We start from the raw sequence: 17,819 nt of genomic DNA on the forward strand, positions 1-17,819 counted from the left end.
CAGGCTAGACAGAGGAGCTCTTGTGTCTCTTCTGTGCAAGCATGCTCATGTCTTCCATAAATCAGGTTATGCTGTCCAGCCCTTGATCCGAGTATATCTCAGGGGAGGAGAGAGAAGGAAATAAATGGTTATCAGAATGGGGTCAGTGTCTGTGAATGAGGGTTGATAGAGATTACTGGAAACACCTGTCATTACAATTTTCATCAGTGTAGCAAATGAACCCACTCTTCAGTTTTGGGACCAGTTTAGAGCAAAATCTAATTTCTTAAGTGATAATCTACTCAAAAGCACATAGTTTCGTGTAGGGTACACATGCTGCATGGCTTGTTCATACTGCAGAATCAATGCTTAAGTTTTTAACCACAGTTTAAACTTGTCATAATTTTAACCATATTAGAAATCTGTTTTATAAAAAATTATTGTATCAGTTGCTTAGTCATATGTAACCATGATCTGAGCTTGGTTGCTGAAATCTGAGGCAATCATTCATGTTAGAGCTATCAGATATAAATATTGTGGGGGGTTTATATCCGGAGTCGATGCTGTCAGCTGATTACATTGAGAACAGTATCAAAGTCGGAGGGAGTGGCATTGTCCTTTCAGCTTCAATAAGGAAAATTGGGGTAAAAAGGTTAACCCAAGTGTGAAAAGGAATTAGCTCTGAGACGACGAAGGGAAAGTTGCAATTCAGTCTGTACTTCTTGCAGTTGGCAGAATATCTTGCAGGGTATCACACCACCAGCTAAAATCTTGGATCACTGATGGTAATGGGCTCTGGAATTAAGTATACCACCAGAAGAAAATCCCACCCAGAAAGTATTGCATGGAAATAAGTACCATACAGCTAAGAAGTAAGTACCATATGAATAACTTGTCCTTCTTCTGTAGGTAGCTGTACTTCCACAGTCTGAGGAAAGAGTTTTGATAGATTGAGGCACATATTTTCCCTTAATATATTCAAGTTTCAAAGGCCTCTTTAAGGTATTGATTCTGAATTCTAAATGACAGATCCTTGGCGGTATTTCTCTCATTCATTAATAAGGGCAATTGCCCTGAATCAATAGCATGATTATTTTCTGCAGTGGATTTATTAACTATAGACAGTGTTTGCCAGTTCAGCTGGAAACATTTCTGTAAAAGTGCCATGTAGAATAGTCTGCAGCCTCATTCTTTTTGTCAGTGATAGAATCGTCATGTCCCAGTCGTAACCTGATAGGATGGCAAGTGAAGGAAGGACAAGCCGGTTTTCCCCATTCAAAGGATGTTTTTCAGCAAGTTGTGTTTTACTGAGGTAAAACTATCAAATATACATGAGATGCCTATTTTATGTTTAAAATCTACAGCCTACTTCTGCTCTGAACTCTTGTTCATGTAAAATAATTCTCTGATTCAGCTTGTGCATTATTTTTTAGGTAAGAGACACTGTTCTTGGTCTGCTTTTGTTGCTGACACAGCAGTTGAAAGTTGTGGATTTCATTGGTGTTGTAGAGCACTGGTAATACTTTCTGTTAGTCATGTCTGTCTGGTGATGAGCTCTTCTGGTTTTATTCTTCTGCTGGTTTTTGAGTCATTGTGGAAACTCTCTGGGTTATCCTGTGGCCTGGAGAACAGAGATGTTACCCAGGTAGAAATCATCTTTTCTTCATGTGCCACTGTAAGTGCAGTAGTACAGTCTTGTTTTCTGATACAGTACTCCGGTGGATATTTTTCCTCCCATCCAACAGCTTTCCATTTGAGCAATTCTTCAACAGTTTTACTCTTTTGTTATTTATCTCATGAGCTACCTGTCTCCTGAGTGTTAAATACATCTTGCATTATTACATTGCTTTGGTGGTTGTACATTGAGATACATCAAGCTAGCGTGCAGGAGATCAGGGTTTTTTTTTTGTGCTTAATAAAAACTGAAATAAAGGCAGTAAAGAAAACCAGTTAGTCTTATGTTTCCCTTTGACAAGAAGATAAAATTCAAGCGCATTTATAGAATTGTACAGCTTGCAACTTTAATGAACAGAATTAGTCCTCGTTGTCTAAAAGACTGAAAAGGAGTCTAGTTGTAAGAAAATAGAGTTTGTTAGTTGGGGTTTTTTTAATTCAGTATTAGAAATCCATGTGTGTTTTTTCTCTTGGCTTTCCATATTTGGGATTTCAGGGCAAATGGTGGGGTTTATCAATTTGTGTGATTATTTTGAGTGACCTTTAACTTTTATTGTTTAATATTATTTAAGTATCAAAATATGTCTATTCTGAAGAGTTTCCTGTGCTCAGGAAGGGAATGCTGCAAAGTGGTACACATATAAAAGTGATGCCTGGGCATGTATGTGTAGAGATAAGGTGAAAGTTGCTGCTATAATAATGCAGGAAGTGCACTGGAGGGAGTCATCACTAAAGGATGAGGTACCACAAGATACTTAGGATTGATGCTCTCTAATACTTCACATAGGCACCCTTTCTTTGCCTTCACCCAACTGTAAAAAGTATTTCTGCAGCTTATGCTAAACTTCATGCGCTGTTGGCATTTCCTACTGTCTGCTATTTGCACACATAGAAAATACCATTTCTGGTTGTGGTGGTCCTTACGTTCCCATGGCAGTCTATAGGTTACCCAGATGGCCTGATGCCCAAGCTTTTTATTTGTGAATAGGAAGGAAACATCCAGTTTCATTTGCTTTTTTCTTTATTTACCCAAACCTGAAAAAGCCTGACTTTCAGTCATCCCTGCTGGAAAAAGGTGGGAGCTGTTCTCCTGTCACTGCCATGCAACTCAGGAGATCTGCTGGAGCCAGAAGCTTGATCAGACTAAAGAGAGTGATGGGTAGAGACTATTCATGTGTTGTCAGTTACTGTGAAACTCACTGTGCTTAATAACACAATATTAAAAGCTTTGACTGGAGTGCCCCAAAACCTTTTGGGAACTCTTCTGGTGGTGGTGATTTCAAAAAATAACGTGGATGCTCTTAGATTTTCAGGGAGTATTGTGTATGCGAGCTTCTTCTCCTGCAGTTGAGCATGGTTTGAATTGTTAACATTGGTGCTGTTAGGCTAATGCTAAATGGTTCCTGCTGCTTTTTGTGCTATTTTTTTATAGCTGCAAGTGGTTAGGTGTTATGATGCATGTGGGGAAATAATAAGTATCTTCCTGTCTAAAGTGCTCCTCCTATCTTCCTAGGAGAATCAGGGGGTTGTGGAGTAACAGCTGTTCTTTAGAAAGTATACATTTCTATATGGCTAGATGGGAGCAGGACCTCAGAAGCTTCTTTCTCCTGATGTTGAAATACGGAAAGGCTTAAAAGCCTCTGAATGGGAACAGTAGTTCTAGAAAAGGAGACAATTTTGATTTGAAAGGCTCCAGAGACTGAATCTGTCAAATCTCAGAGAAAGGTGTTAAATGACTGTGTCTGACAAACTAAGTCAATGACAGAATAGAGTCTGGAATCCCTTAAGTCTGTCTACTGTTTTATATCTCCTGTCTATATTTCCACCTTTCTGATCTATGAGGAAAGGATATCCACATCTGCGACAGCTGTTCTGATGGTAAACAGCATTTCACAATCTTCTGAAATCTTCCCTGTAAAGTCTGAACTCCTGTAGATGGAGAGAAGCACATGTAAGCTGGTCTCTCCAGGAAGGGGTAACTTGGCATGTTTTCACAGCTGCAGTGTATTAAGCTACTCTAAGGCCTTTCTGTAGTAGGGGGTCAGAAAAATGTTATGAATTGCAGGGAGAAAAGAGATAAATTGGGCAGCTTAAAGACATCTTGATAGCTTACCTAGTTTTCCTCTTACTTGCCTTTGCGGAAGCAGTCCCTGTATATGCATATGCCTGCAGAGGAAGAGATAAAACAAGATTTTCAAGGCTGTTTTAGCTTAACAGCCCCAAAAGACAACTGCCACTTCCTAACCGCTGAAAAAAAATCACAACAAAGCACTGAACAAATTGAATAGTACAAAAGCCAAAATTAAAGATAGATACCCTAAAGCACTGAAGTCCCCAGTTTTTCTCTCTTCCCTACCCCACAGTTTAGAGGAGAGATAACATTATACCAGCTACAGCAGGGTATGGCTACCTCAGGACACAGGAAACCTTTTTCTTAAAAGCTCCCTCTCTGGGAGTAAGGGAATTAAATATTTATAGATCAGTACAGATAGCAAGAAAGATTATTTCATAAAGGTTCATGAATATATCTCCATTAAAAAGAGATTTGTAAATTAAATCAGGGTAACCTCAAGCAGATAATACTTACACATCTGAGTGTAATCATGGAGGCAGTAACCTAGAGCTGTAGGTAGTACCATGTGGGCCAGTGTCATTAGATAATCTTAACTGTATCATCTTTAAAATCTTTTCCTGTTAAAATGAAAATGTTCAAGAGATCTACAGACAGTTCCACTCCAGACCATTTTTGGTATGTTAAAGTTGTTCTCATCTTGCCTTTTCACATTCTCACTTCTTACGGTTTTCTTATTTTAAATATAAATCACAGGTAGTAATATAAAACCAGGAAAGTGATGTCTTGCCAGAGAATATATAAAGGATACAAAGGCAGAACTGCAGGAGGGTGCAGGTCTCCCTTTGTTATATTGAAGAGGTGATTTTTTGAAGTTCTGGATTAGCCCTGAAACCTCAGGTTTATGGTTCTGTTAAAGACCTGGGACATGCTGAGCATCTCTGTCACTGCTTGGCAATGCTGGGCAGGAATCCTGGGCATCTGCCACAGGCTGTCCTCCTCTGCACCTCATTAGCAGACACAAATGCATTGTAAAAACCACATTTCTGATGAAACTCTGTAAGCACTACTGTATGGTCGTTCTAGTTTGGGCAACATGGAAGCATAAACCAAGGAAAATGTCATAACCCAAGAGCAGCATCCAGGTTTTCATGAGATTGACAAATGTTTGTACAGCTGGTTTATACTCAGCTGTGCTAAATTTGAAATCTAAGGAAGGCTAGATTAAGCTACATGATTAACTAAAAGTCAAGTGTCTACTGAAGTACAGTCAAATGGTGTTAACTGTTTATGTGTTAGACATGTAAGTATTTAAATGGTACATTGCCAAAATGGAAAGTGTTGCCTGTTTCATCAGTGAAATTATTGATCCGGTAGAGTGGGTCCATGTATGGCAGATAATATCCTAACACTGCATATACTAACAGGTCACAGTATACCTGGGTAAGCAGATCCCGTATGTTGTAGACTTCTTTGGCCAAGTTTTGACTAGAGAAGACCATATGCTGAAAGGTTTTGAGGGTTTCAAAGGTGAGTGGAACCGAGATTGACATCTCTGTGTGCTGTTGCCTAAAATTGTGTGCTGAAAGTACCCAGTATTCATGTGTAACATTTTCAAAGCAAATACAGTAGTTCTGCCTTCTCTTAAACTCTAGCCAATCATTCAGACCAGGCTGACATCTGTGTATATGTATATGCCTACATATGGTGATGTATGTGTTGAAAAAGGGAAAATGCTTTAAGGAAGTGCTTCAAATTTAACTTATAATAAATTAAGTGTAGTGGGTATGTGTTCACTTTCTTTTGACCAGCTCTCATGGAATCACAGAAAGAAAATGAGGAAACAAGTTGTTAGAGAGGGCTTCTTCCTCTTTATATTACAGTCCGTGTCTGTGAATTATATTTAAGTATTTGTCATGTTTTTACTAGTTAAGTTTTACATCTTGTCTTTTGCTGCTAAGATAAAATCATTAGAAAAAGATTCCTGTAATATTGATATATTCCCTTCCAAATATTTTGAACAGAAATAAATTTATCCCTTTAAACATAGGAGGTAATTGTCTTTGATCTTCTCTTGGCTCTTGATTAGTTCTCCTTGTGTTTGATCCTGAGCTACATGTAGTTTGTTTTTTCCTAGTACTGCCAGAAAACCATCCTCGCAGATCTCATGAAACAAGGCAAAAGAAATTTTCAGGCTTTATTTATAGATTTCGAGGGGGGAGGGAAGCAAACAGAAGGGTATATGTCTGTAGACATAGGTTCAGCAGTCTTGTAGACTGGCGTTAGCAAGACAGCTATGTGCAAAAGTTAGAAATCTAGGAAAGATTACCCTTATCTTGGATTGTATTGTCTTTGCCTTTGGGCACCACATCAGCAGTAAGGCTGTCTCAGATACACACATGTATATGAAGACAAGCAGGTGTATACAGACTATTCTGGTTTAAACATTGTAATGAATATATCTAAAAATTGTGCATTCTCTTTCTTAGATAAATGTTTGGTTGTAGTTCAGCCTTTGTCAAGCCTATGGTTCTTTATAGCGGTATCTTCACAGCACTTCCTTTGGGGAATGTTCCTGAGATGGAAGAAGCTCTGGGTGTCAGTGCTTGCCTGTGTCAGCTGCTTGAGGATGTGAATGTTCTGTTCTGGTAGTAGAAATCAGAAATAAAACTCCAAAGTCTCATGAGATTCACTGTGACCACTGGATGAAGAGTAGACAGGGCCACCACGCCTGCTTCTCCAGTGCTGTGTAGAAGCGATCTGTATCCTTGGTTACTTGACTGGAGACCTATGTTTTTAAAACTCTTGTAGCCTTTATAAAATCAGTGCAGATACAGATGTAACAGGAATTTTGTGTCTTCTGTGTGTCATCAGCATTTGAAGTAGCAGAAGAAGAAAATTCCAACATAATTCAAGCAAATATTCACATGCAGTACATACTCTGTGTTCAGCAGCACCTTAAGTGATCCCTCATAGCCGCTGCACTCTGCCATGTTACTAACAATCTCTTCTAAGTCCGCATCTCCATTGCTTTCTGACATGTGTATGTGATGTGATGGCAGGAGCAGGGTTTGGTTTTGATGCAATACTTGCTGCACCCAAGTCAGTCTCTTGGTGCTACTACTTCTGCTGCTGTATTTCAGAGTTATGTTTTATGTCCAGCTCCTTGATGATTTTCTTCAGTTGTTCAGGGGTAAAATGCAGCTTCTTCTGATGGTCTAGGCATACGTACTGCCAACTTACATATAATTCAGTGTTCCCCTTTGGGTCCTCTTCCATCCCTGGATCAGTAGCCTGCTGTAATCTGCTTTAGTCACCACTTCAAGCTAAAACCTTCTGCGGGATTCAAAATTAGATCAATCCATCAAAGAAACAAGGTTTAACACCTTGGCATGCTTTGGTCAGTCTTCTCAGATGACGACAATTCCTAGAAGTAATACACTTTTACAATCTGCTGAAATATTTAGAGTAAATGGCAAATGCAGGTTTATAGCCAAAGCTGTGAAGCTCTTGCACACTTGTGATTCTCTTGTTGAAAAACCCACACCACCAGAAGCCTTTCACTGGACAGCTTAGTGTTGTATAAGGGAAACGTAGGAAACAGCAGAAGATCTTTCACATACATATGCTAGCTTATCTTCAATTTTGGATCAGCTACACAGACACTTTGTTAGCGTTCTCAGAATCACATGCCATGCACCTCCTCTGATTTACTCTAGCCTTCCTGCTGCCTTCACCATCTGTGTGGGTCACCTCATTCAGATTTGCTGAGCATGGGGGTGTTAATAAAGGCCACAGGCTTAGCTAGTGTGTGTTTAGGATATTCACTACAGTTTCATATTTTGCTTAATTCTACATTGTAATTTTACTAGAGATTGGATCCTTGTGTGTTACCAGTTTAACTGATTTCCATGTGGCACACTATCAGATGGTTCACAGGAGTGGAGGTAGATTTGATTTTCTTTACCCTTCTCACTTTTATTCTGACCCTTATCTTCTTCAACTACCGAACCTACTACTGCTTTTTGTTTATAGCCAGTAAAAGGCATTTTGTTAATTTAAATTACCTTTCTAGCATGCAGCACAGTTTATTTCAGCCTTTGACTTCTACAATATACGTTCCTTCCCTACTAGTTTTTTTTCTCTTACTACTTGTTTGGCTCTCTGTTTTAATACGCATTTTCTGTCACATAGGTATGCTTGGAGCCATGGCCTGAAAGTTCCCTCACATTTGTGCAAAATGTTCCAGATAGTTTTATACCTTAGTCTTCAAGAAATTGCAGCCCTCCACCATTCTGAAGACCTCTGCCAGCTGACTTCTTTCTTTCCATAATGAAGCCAAATTCAAAAAATGCGTTAAATTTTCAAGTAAATGTTACTGGAGCCTCAAGCTTGCTGTTCGTAAAAAACCCAAAACTCTCTTTCTCTAGCTCACTTTTCTTTCGCCACCTATAAGAGTGGTATATATAACAAATATATATATATTTGTAGATAGATAGATATAGATATAGATATATATATACACAAAGTATATAACAAATGAAGAACTTCAACTGCTGGAAACTGGTCCTTCTTGCCTTGAAGGCTGCTAAAGTTATCGCAGTTATTCAAGCAGCCTTAACTGTTGACAGAAGTTTTTGTTTGTTTTATATAGCTACTGTATTTCATTTAGAAACTACTAAAAATATAATCATCTTAGGGACCATCTGCTTGAAATGACAGTGCATACTGGGGCTAAAATTTTAAACTTCTTTTCCTGCTTTGTTCATTTTCTCTCCTAAAATTGGTTACATGACAAATTCAGTATTCAGTGCTAAGGGTTTCTTTTCTGAATTAATTTTCTACTTATGTCCAATGTGTACACAACCATACTTGTCCAGTGATGCATACTTGTCCAACAAGTATTCGTGCATCATTTATTTGCTAACTTTTCTGTTGGGAGATCAGGGGAAAGGTAGGCAGAGCCTTGTTTTCATACATAAATACCATGTGGACACTGCAGGTTCATCAGACCAATTAACTATGCCTGTAATAAGTGCACCTTTTCCTTGTGTCCCCTCATTGCCAGTTCTGGCCTGGATCCCAGAACAAAAGGAAGAAGAATCTGAGCTGCTTGTCGAGGTCCATGGTGTACTACTGCACATAACAGGCTTTTTGGTCAGTTGTTTTCTGTTCAAGTAATACGCATATTATGAAGGAGGAAATTTCCTTTGGTGAGAATTTGATGATAGAAGTGCCCACATTTTGAAGTATAGTTGTTTGGTGTAAAACAACAGATTTCTAATGTTCCTCCTTGTGGTCTTGTCAGACAACCTGTTTTCTTCTGGTATTTTGTATCCTCTCCAAAATACCAACACCTGTGCTTCGGCATCTAGGATTGAAAATGAGAATAAATTCACTAAGTTTACTAAGGTTTAGGGGTTTCCATTGCTTATTTTTAATTTTTAAAAGTCTGTAAGATGTCTTTGGTTGGCTGAGAGCCATATATATAGGAGGCAGATCCAATATGTTTGAAGAACCTGTTAGCAATCCTAACATGGCTAACAGTAAGAAAGCAAATATAAGAGGAAGTACAACATGTTAAATTGCATGTCAAGTTATGGTTTGTTTATGGATCTGTACTACCCATTCTTAAACAGAAGTAAGTGTTTAACCAAAGAACTACTTCCTTTTCACCTGGTAACAGTCACAGTAAGTTGGTAGCACAGAAAATGTGGTGCTTGCCATCTCTGGCTGCCGAATTTTGTAGTCTTCATTGTTCCTTTTACAATGTTGTCTGACTGCAAAACATCAGTTCTCTCTGAACATATGCTACGTCTTTTGTAGAAACTTCTTAACAGTCTAAATAATGTGAAGATACATTGGAATAGTCCATATGTGATTTATTACTATATTTTTATGGTTTCTTTGCATTAAACACTCAATGTGAAATTTAATATTCATGAGTTAACATCTGTTTTGTCAGAGGAGAAATAGGTAATGAAAGTCTGAGTGTATTTTATTTTATTATTTTTTTTTGCATCTCATATTCTGGATGTTCATAAAGATACAACTCTCAATCTGACAAACATCCCATATGAGAAGAGAACAGACAGTAATTCTGGTCTGTAGTAATTCATTATTATTGCAAAATGTTTCCGTGAAGGGTCTTGGAGGACTGTTGTTCACTACTTAAAGTGTGAGATGCCTGAGTCTACTTGAAATAGACTGCAGAGCTCCGGTGAATTCCCCCAGTGGCTCACAGTTGGCCTCAGTGCAGCAGAACCCCTATAATTTGGGAAGGAAACCAATGGTCAGGAATATCTTTTAAAAATATTATAGATGGACTGTGCAAGAGTTCTAAGTTTTTTGGCAATGAACTTTTTGGTGATCATAGCAACTGCAACAGAGAACCTACAAGCTTTTTTACAAGTCACTTCTTTCCCCTCTTTCCCTCTATTAACCTTGTAGGTGTAGCATTAGAGAGAAGACATTAAAAATATTTATATGGCACAAAAAATTAGCTCTTAGGGAAAAGTCATGTGAGAATTAAGTGTCTCTTGCAGAGTATCTGTGTGCATCTCTGGATCTTGGAACACAAAAGTCCAAAGCCAGTATCATGAATTGTTTTACCTTTAAACAGAGGGCAGAAATTCACCTGAAGTAACAGACTGATTTTAAGTTTCGTTCTGGAAGCTGTAGAATACCTTCAGGGACTTGTTCAACACTCTTGGATTCAGTTGTTTCATTTGATGTTAATGTGTTTCGTGTTTTGTAGGATGAAAGAAAAGTTCAAAGTTTTCATATTTGCCTACCTGCTTTAGATTGAATAGTAAGAACAAAGATTTAAAAGTAATCTGAATAAGTAATACATAAGTGTATAATTGTAAAATTGCCCAATCACAGAAAGGCTGAGGTTGGAAGACACCTCTGGATGCTGCTTGTTCCAACCCACTGCTCAAGCAGGGCCTGAACTGTAGAACAGATTTAGACTGACCATGTACCATATCTGGAAAAAAGACACCAAAAGCCAGAATAAGTCATTGCTTTCTATATAAAGTAGCAATTTAAATCGAAGATTGCAATAAGTAAAAAGGACTTTTTGACAAACTGGTATTTCATAACAAACCATTTGTGCTTCTGATCCTAGCCTCCATATTTTAGTTTTAATAGAGAAATAATAATGGTATAAGCATGTATTTTCTCTCTTTTCTTGTATTAAGATTTAATAGAGCCATTTTTATTCAGGAACCTTTAGCAGTTAGAGATGTAATTCCGTTAAGTTATTTAATTATATAACTTTTTTGCATAGAAATACAGTTTAAAATGAAAAACACCTTCATATTTGATTTAATGTTTGCTTTGAAAATAATGGGAAAAAAAAACCCAAGATTTTACTTAGACATGTGTGTCATCTTTCTTAACTATTACCACATTTATCAACTAACAGCAGAATTTTTGATGAGTCTTTCTTGCTTGTTTTCTCACAGAGAGTTTGGATGGCGAGATCCAGAGCTTCCAGAAGTTATACAGATGTTACAGCATCAATTTCCCTCAGTACAGTCCAATGCTGCAGCCTACTTACAACACCTCTGTTTTGGAGACAATAAAATAAAAGCAGAGGTAAGATTTATAAAGCCTTTTTTTCAGCAGTGATGCTGTCTGCCATTTATCATAGCCAATTATTTTTATGTACCTCAGAAAGAGTTACAAAAGAAATCATGTATATATGCTGGACCTATGCCTTCACTTAAGTCATTGTTAACATTAGAAAAAGTAAAAAATGCATAAAATTTTGTCAGACGTTTTTTGTTTAGTTTTCAGTATTTTGATTGCATACCATTTAAACACTGTGTCAGTAATTGTTTAGTAAACAGTTTGTGGTATAGTCTTGATCTCACCGAAGCACACAGGCATTTCCTTAGGATTTTCAGAGAGGGATTTTTGGACACTAAATACAGGAGGTAAAAATTAAGCAAAAGGATTCTGAATCAAAGCTCACTTTAGTGTGTAATTGTGTGAATAGAGTGTCATTTCACTGGGTTTGCAGATTCAACTGTTATCTTGAAATTCAGTGCAGATTGTATCTCAAATGTAATTCAAGCAGCAGTATAGACTTTGTTCTGTACCTGTAGCTGGTTGGTACTTTTTGCTTGCTTGTTCCCTGTGGTTAAGGGGACCAGTTCAGCTTTTGGCACAAGTTGAAACAGAAGGCAGGCCGCTCTGAGGGATATGACAAACACACAGTAGTCAATTAAAATTGAATGAGTGAAGCTGTTACCAGCCCCAGCTGCCTCCCCTGGCCCTTTCAGAGAGACTGCTAATCAGGGACATGTAGTGTGCACATAAATCTCTGCCTGTTCTGGCATCTTTTAGCCTGGCAAGTAAAGGTAAACTGAGATCAAGATCTGCTATTGCTTCTTTGTCAGAACTGTGCAGTGATACTGGCTTACCAGTGCTTCATTATCCTCACCTTTGGCACGTAAGCACTCTGTGGGTCTGTCTCGCTGTAGCAGCTTTCCCTTGTAGGCTTCTTCATGCTGAGGAAAGTCCCAAGTGAGTAGGTATGTGGTCTTCTGGCACTGGTAGAACTGCACTGGCTGTGTACATCACCTCAAACATCTTAGAAATAATAACGAAAAAACAAATATATACATGAATGTTAAAATGAAGAATGCTTGTGCACTGGAAAAAAGAGCTCTGTTACAGGCACTGCTGAAAATTGTAATTGCACACTCTCCCCATACTCTTTTCTCATCCTTACTCACAAATTAGGTTTTCAGTTAAAAAATTGATTAACCTCTGAGAAAGGCAGTTAAATGATTAGAGCAATTTATTCATTGTACAATCTGTGCTGCCTCCTGTTAGCCATAGATTGAGAGCCCTTAGGTAGCTATCACATCTGAGGGAAGAAGGTGGTTTGACTGTTGTTGCTAACCATTTAGTGAAAAAGGCAGGCTGTTGATCTAACCCATCCCACTAGGACATCAGCCTTTGCAAGCTTCAGGCTTACAACCAGGAGAGCACTTAAACAGTTCCTGTGTTTGTCTGTTGGAATCAGGAGCTACCCAGAGGGCTCAGTAGTGTGCTTAGGGTCTGCTTGAGCTCTCTACTGAACGAGAATTTCTTGAGGAACCTTTTGTGTGAGGAGTTAAAAATCCTGTTAAGGGCATATCACAGCAGATATCCCAGATTCTTACTAGCCTTATGCCCAGCCAGAGGTACTTGAGTAGTGTTGTTAAACCTAGTTGGTTTGTGAGAGTTTATGAACTCTCATAAGAGTTCAGTAGAATCTGTATAAAATTTCTCCTCTTGTACGTGATAGGACAGAGGTCTTTATATTCCTTTTGAGTAGAACCATGTCACCTAAAATTTAGTCAGAAATAGAAAATAGCAGCTATGACTGTATGCATTTCTGGGATTCCTAACACCTTTTATGGTTTTACCATTACATTTTTCTCTTCTAAAATATTTTAATTTCTGCGGCCGAAGTTTGGAATATTGCCCCTTGCTTCCCAAGAAAAGAAAGTGGAAATACTCTGCAGAAGACAACTATGAAGAAGAAATTCAGTTAAAAACATTTAAAGTATGGCTAGGGAAACGAGATCTTTCTTCCTTCATGGTCATGTTTTTTATGGTAGGTGCTATTTCTAAAATACATGTTGATGACAGGCATACGTCTGCATTTGATTTTATCATCCTAAATGTGTCTTTATTGCTACATAAATGCAAATGCCCTGCTCAGTCTTTTAAGTAACAATGAGGTCTGCAAAAGCTCTCCTCTAACTTGAAGGGCTGTTTGCTGTCAGTAGTGCTTCTGATTCTCTACCTTTGCTCCCTGCTTGTGGTGCTTTAGGTATTGTATCAGACATTAGAATGGAGTTGAAGAAATTGGATTATTTTTGATAATGTTTGATAGTTGGATTTTTAATCTCCTGTTGAGCACTGACCCGTCTTGAAGATCTGAAGATCTCACATATGTGAAAGGGGGCATAGGGAGCCAGAAGGCTAAAGGTTATAAAAAGCACCTGGCAGCCCATTACAGTTAGGCATAATAATACTGAAATTCAGAATACTTCAGCAGTTCATTATATAAATTATTCTTTCATTCGTGACAGCAAAGAATGTAACTGAAAGTCAAAAGGAAAGGAGGAAAGAAGTTTTGATCAGATATTTGAAGGCAAATGAAAAGTTGATCAGTCAGAACAGCACAAGAAGCCCCTTTCAGATGGCATTTTCTTGTTAGGAGAGGGCTCTTACACCGACAATGGTGAGACTGTGAGCAGAGCCAGAGTAGCCGGTCCTGGATGCCAAGAAGGAACAGACAGAGGATATAGGAAACGAGAAGCATTTCTAAATACTTAGCAGAGAACATTTCTATAAAAGAACATGTTCTTGTAAACACAGGATTCATTCTTCCATAGCAGTTTTTTCTTCCTGCAGCGACATCTTACTCCTTTGTATGAGGTCACCATAAAAAATGATTTGAGTTGTGCAGTTTCACACGCCAGCACCATTTTGCTCTCATGAAAAATGGCAGCCTGCCATCAGCTGCAAAGGTGTAGCAGGTCACTCAGGGGTTTTGACACCAATGACTCCTTTCTGCAAGCTAGGAAATTAATTTTTGCCGTTGAAACCACGACACTTGAGGTTCTGCTCTCAGGAAAATTGTGCCAAGGTGCCAAATAAAAGCACAGCAACTGCTGTACTGCCCTGCCTGAAGCCTTCCCTTGCATCCCTAATAAACATTGCTGGATCAGACAGTTTCCCCTTTATCATGGAGAGCATTCAGAAAAAAAGTATCAGTCCAGACGTTATTGCATGGAGTTCTTAAAACAGTAATTACACACTGAATGCATTTATCTTCCCAGCTTACTCAAAACCATCATTCGCATTCATTTGGTCATTAAATTTAAGGTGTTTCTACATCTTCTGTGAGTTCTTCAGAGTGTGATGAGAAGCTTTTCAACACACTACTTGCATCCTTTCACATGTAAGGCAGAGGGCATAGACCATATTAACCATTATCTTTGTTATAATTCACAAATTGCAATGTTGTAGTATTTTTTATGTCATCCATTGTGCTGCTAGATCCATGATGGTCAAGAATACAAATGTGCCTCTTTCTAGTATGGCTTTCTCACAAGGAATACTTACACTTAGTATAGGGTAATAAACAGTCCATGATGTTGCATTTAGACCTGATGGCTAGCACTGAAATTCTTCAGTCCATAACATTTGAGGGATCCAGAAGTGGGATTGGGGGTGCTCTCATCATCCTTGATGGGTGTCTTGATTTTGGTTTTGAAGTGCTCTGTGAAATTCCCCTTTGCTCCCTTAAGGGATTTCCTAGAAAATGGAGTATCTTTCTTTTTCAGTGTGTTTCAAGAAGAATCATAGGTTTGCATTCACCTACCTATACCCTTCCACTTGTTTGTTTGTTTTTCCTCTAAAATGTCTTCAGTTAAAGCCCAGAATTTGGCTTGTCCACTGATGATACTGTCAGTTTTCCATTAAAGACATGCAAGATAATATAGACATGGTATTTAATTTAAATTAAATAAGTACTTTGTAGGTGATACTGAAAAGTAATACAAAAATTGCAGAGACTCTAAAACATTTGTTAGGAGTGCATTTTAGTGCAGACAATAATGGCATACATTTGGAGAAAGTACACTTCCCTGTTCAGTTACAAACATTTTTACTAGTGCTTTGAAAACCATGATTTGGTATTGGTAAAATCTCACAGTTTGAGAAATACTTTCCTAAATGACTTCACAAGGAATTCACTTTTTTCATGATAATTGTTTATGTGATGGGGAGTGCTTGCTGCACCCACTTCACAGAATGAGCACTGAGATGTTCACGCTTTTGCTTACCTATGTTTAGATTGCTGCATGCAGGATGGTTTGGGTCTGTCTCACCTTCACCTTGGACAGTTGTATTCCCTGTGGAAGTAAATGTCAAACTCTCCCTTTCTAACACACTTTCTATGTAGGTTTTACTGATAGAAATTACTCTAATGAAATAAATTAGCACATAGTGACATAACCAGGAACAGTCTTTATATAAGTATCTTTATTATTATTATTTTATAAAGCCTCATATCTTTCAAGACCTCTAGTCTGCTTCTAATAACTCAGTCAACAAATTCTGTGTTCTGCAATACAGCTTGGGTTTTTACTGTCAGTTACAGTGTAGAGTCCTGCATCTGGGCAGGAACAACCCCAGGTTCCAGTATAGGTTGGGGAACGACCTGTTAGAGAGCAGTGTAGGGGAGAGGGACCTGGGGGTCCTAGTGGACGACAGGATGACCATGAGCCAAGGCTGTGCCCTTGGGGCCAAGAAGGCCAATGGCATCCTGAGGTGTATTAGAAGGGGGGTGGTTAGTAGGTCGAGAGAGGTCCTCCTTCCCCTCTACTCTGCCCTGGTGAGACCGCATCTAGAATATTGTGTCCAGTTCTGGGCCCCTCAGTTCAAGAAGGACAGGGACCTGCTGGAGAGAGTCCAGTGCAGGGCAACAAAGATGATTAAGGGAGTGGAGCATCTCCCTTATGAGGAAAGACTGAGGGAGCTGGGTCTCTGTAGTTTGGAGAAGAGGAGACTGAGGGGTGACCTTATAAGTGTCTGTAAGTATATAAAGGGGGAGTGTCACGAGGATGGAGCCAGGCTCTACTCAGTGGCAAACAATGATAGGACAAGGGGTAATGGGTACAAACTGGAACACAAGAGGTTCCACTTAAACTTGAGAAGAAACTTCTTCTCAGTGAGGGTGACGGAACACTGGAACAGGCTGCCCAGGGAGGTTGTGGAGTCTCCTTCCCTGGAGACATTCAAAACCCGCCTGGACGCATTCCTGTGTAACATTATCTAGGTGTTCCTGCTCCGGCAGGGGGATTGGACTAGGTGATCTTTCAAGGTCCCTTCCAATCTCTAGCATACTGTGATACTGTGTGATACTGTGATATACAAAATGCTGTTTGGTTGAGGTTTTTTTAAATGTTTTACTCAAAGTATTTTTGGAAATAACCCTTTAATTTGTCTTTTGTAAATTGTCTTTGTTAGTATTACTGGAATAGTTTTTCCAGCAAGATGATACACTCCTTGCATCTTCTCATTAAAGGGTATGATTTTGCACTGAAAGCAAGTTAGGTGTAACTTTCAGGCACAAACATCAGCAGCACAGAGCCTTACTCTTCACAGGAAGACAAAATATACAAATAGCTTTATGATTAATTCTTATCCCATTGCGTTCAAGATTTTTTTTTTCTTACTAATAAATTGTCTTTGCTAATAAATTCCAGAAACATGGTTAACTATGAAATGATAGGCCTTTTCATTGGGGGAAGAAAACAAAAGGGGGCATAAAAGCCCACCTTCTATCAGGGAATTAAATTTTAAACTGATAGTCTTGCTTTCAAAAGCATTTCTGAATGTATTTCTTCCTTCGGCTTCACCATCTAATTTGCACTGTCATTTTATGAGACTTATCTCTTCCAACAATAGAATGCACGTCTTTGTTTTGTGCACAGTCTTTACATTTGTTAAGACTGAGTATTAATGAATGCCACTGAGTGGTATGCTGTTTTCCCACAGTTTGTGCTTTCTGTAGCACAGAAGGAGTTACATTTTCCACTCTGGGATCCCTCTGGAGTCATTTAACCATAGTCATTCTTGATTTCATTGTTAGGATACTGTGCCTAAATTATTATAATGATTTACTTTGCACCTGGTAAGCATTTCATGATTGATTTAGATTAGGAAAATATTAAAGTTGCTCAATAAATATATTAATGACAAGCCCCACAGGAGTAGCATTCAGTTAAAAGAGGAAGTTCAAGAATTAGGACGTTAACTGAAGGCTGCACAGCAATTAGTGGCATATTACAAGGTTCAGTTTTTGTCTTTAACTCTTTTCTGCTAAGGATCTTGATGAATGCTTTGGGTTTATTGCATACGCATTTCAAAATCATTCCTTTTGAATGTAATGTCTGTCCTGTAAAGTGACATGGTTTTAAAAATAAATAGACAAGAATATATTGTTTCATAAATGTAGTGGAACATCTAGTGTGTTTGGGGTTTTTCTGTGTTAATGATAGCTAAGCAAAAATAAGAC

The 17,819-nt window shown here is 38.5% G+C and overlaps 1 protein-coding gene across 4 annotated transcripts in view; it reads left to right on the plus strand.

The window, feature by feature from the left end:
* Positions 1-17,819, plus strand: part of CTNND2 (catenin delta 2) — a 645,018-nt gene that overhangs the window by 466,502 nt on the left and 160,697 nt on the right. For all 4 annotated transcript variants that reach the window (XM_057428749.1, XM_057428750.1, XM_057428752.1 and 1 more), the window contains one exon: positions 11,194-11,326. In XM_057428749.1, the coding sequence (XP_057284732.1) occupies positions 11,194-11,326 (133 nt within the window). The remainder of the gene's footprint in view (positions 1-11,193; positions 11,327-17,819) is intronic.

The sequence above is a fragment of the Pezoporus wallicus genome, unplaced genomic scaffold (assembly GCF_028554395.1).
Source record: "Pezoporus wallicus isolate ANWC-B61680 ecotype Strahan unplaced genomic scaffold, APGP_CSIRO_Pwel_v1 contig_6658, whole genome shotgun sequence".
NCBI lineage: Eukaryota > Metazoa > Chordata > Aves > Psittaciformes > Psittacidae > Pezoporus > Pezoporus wallicus.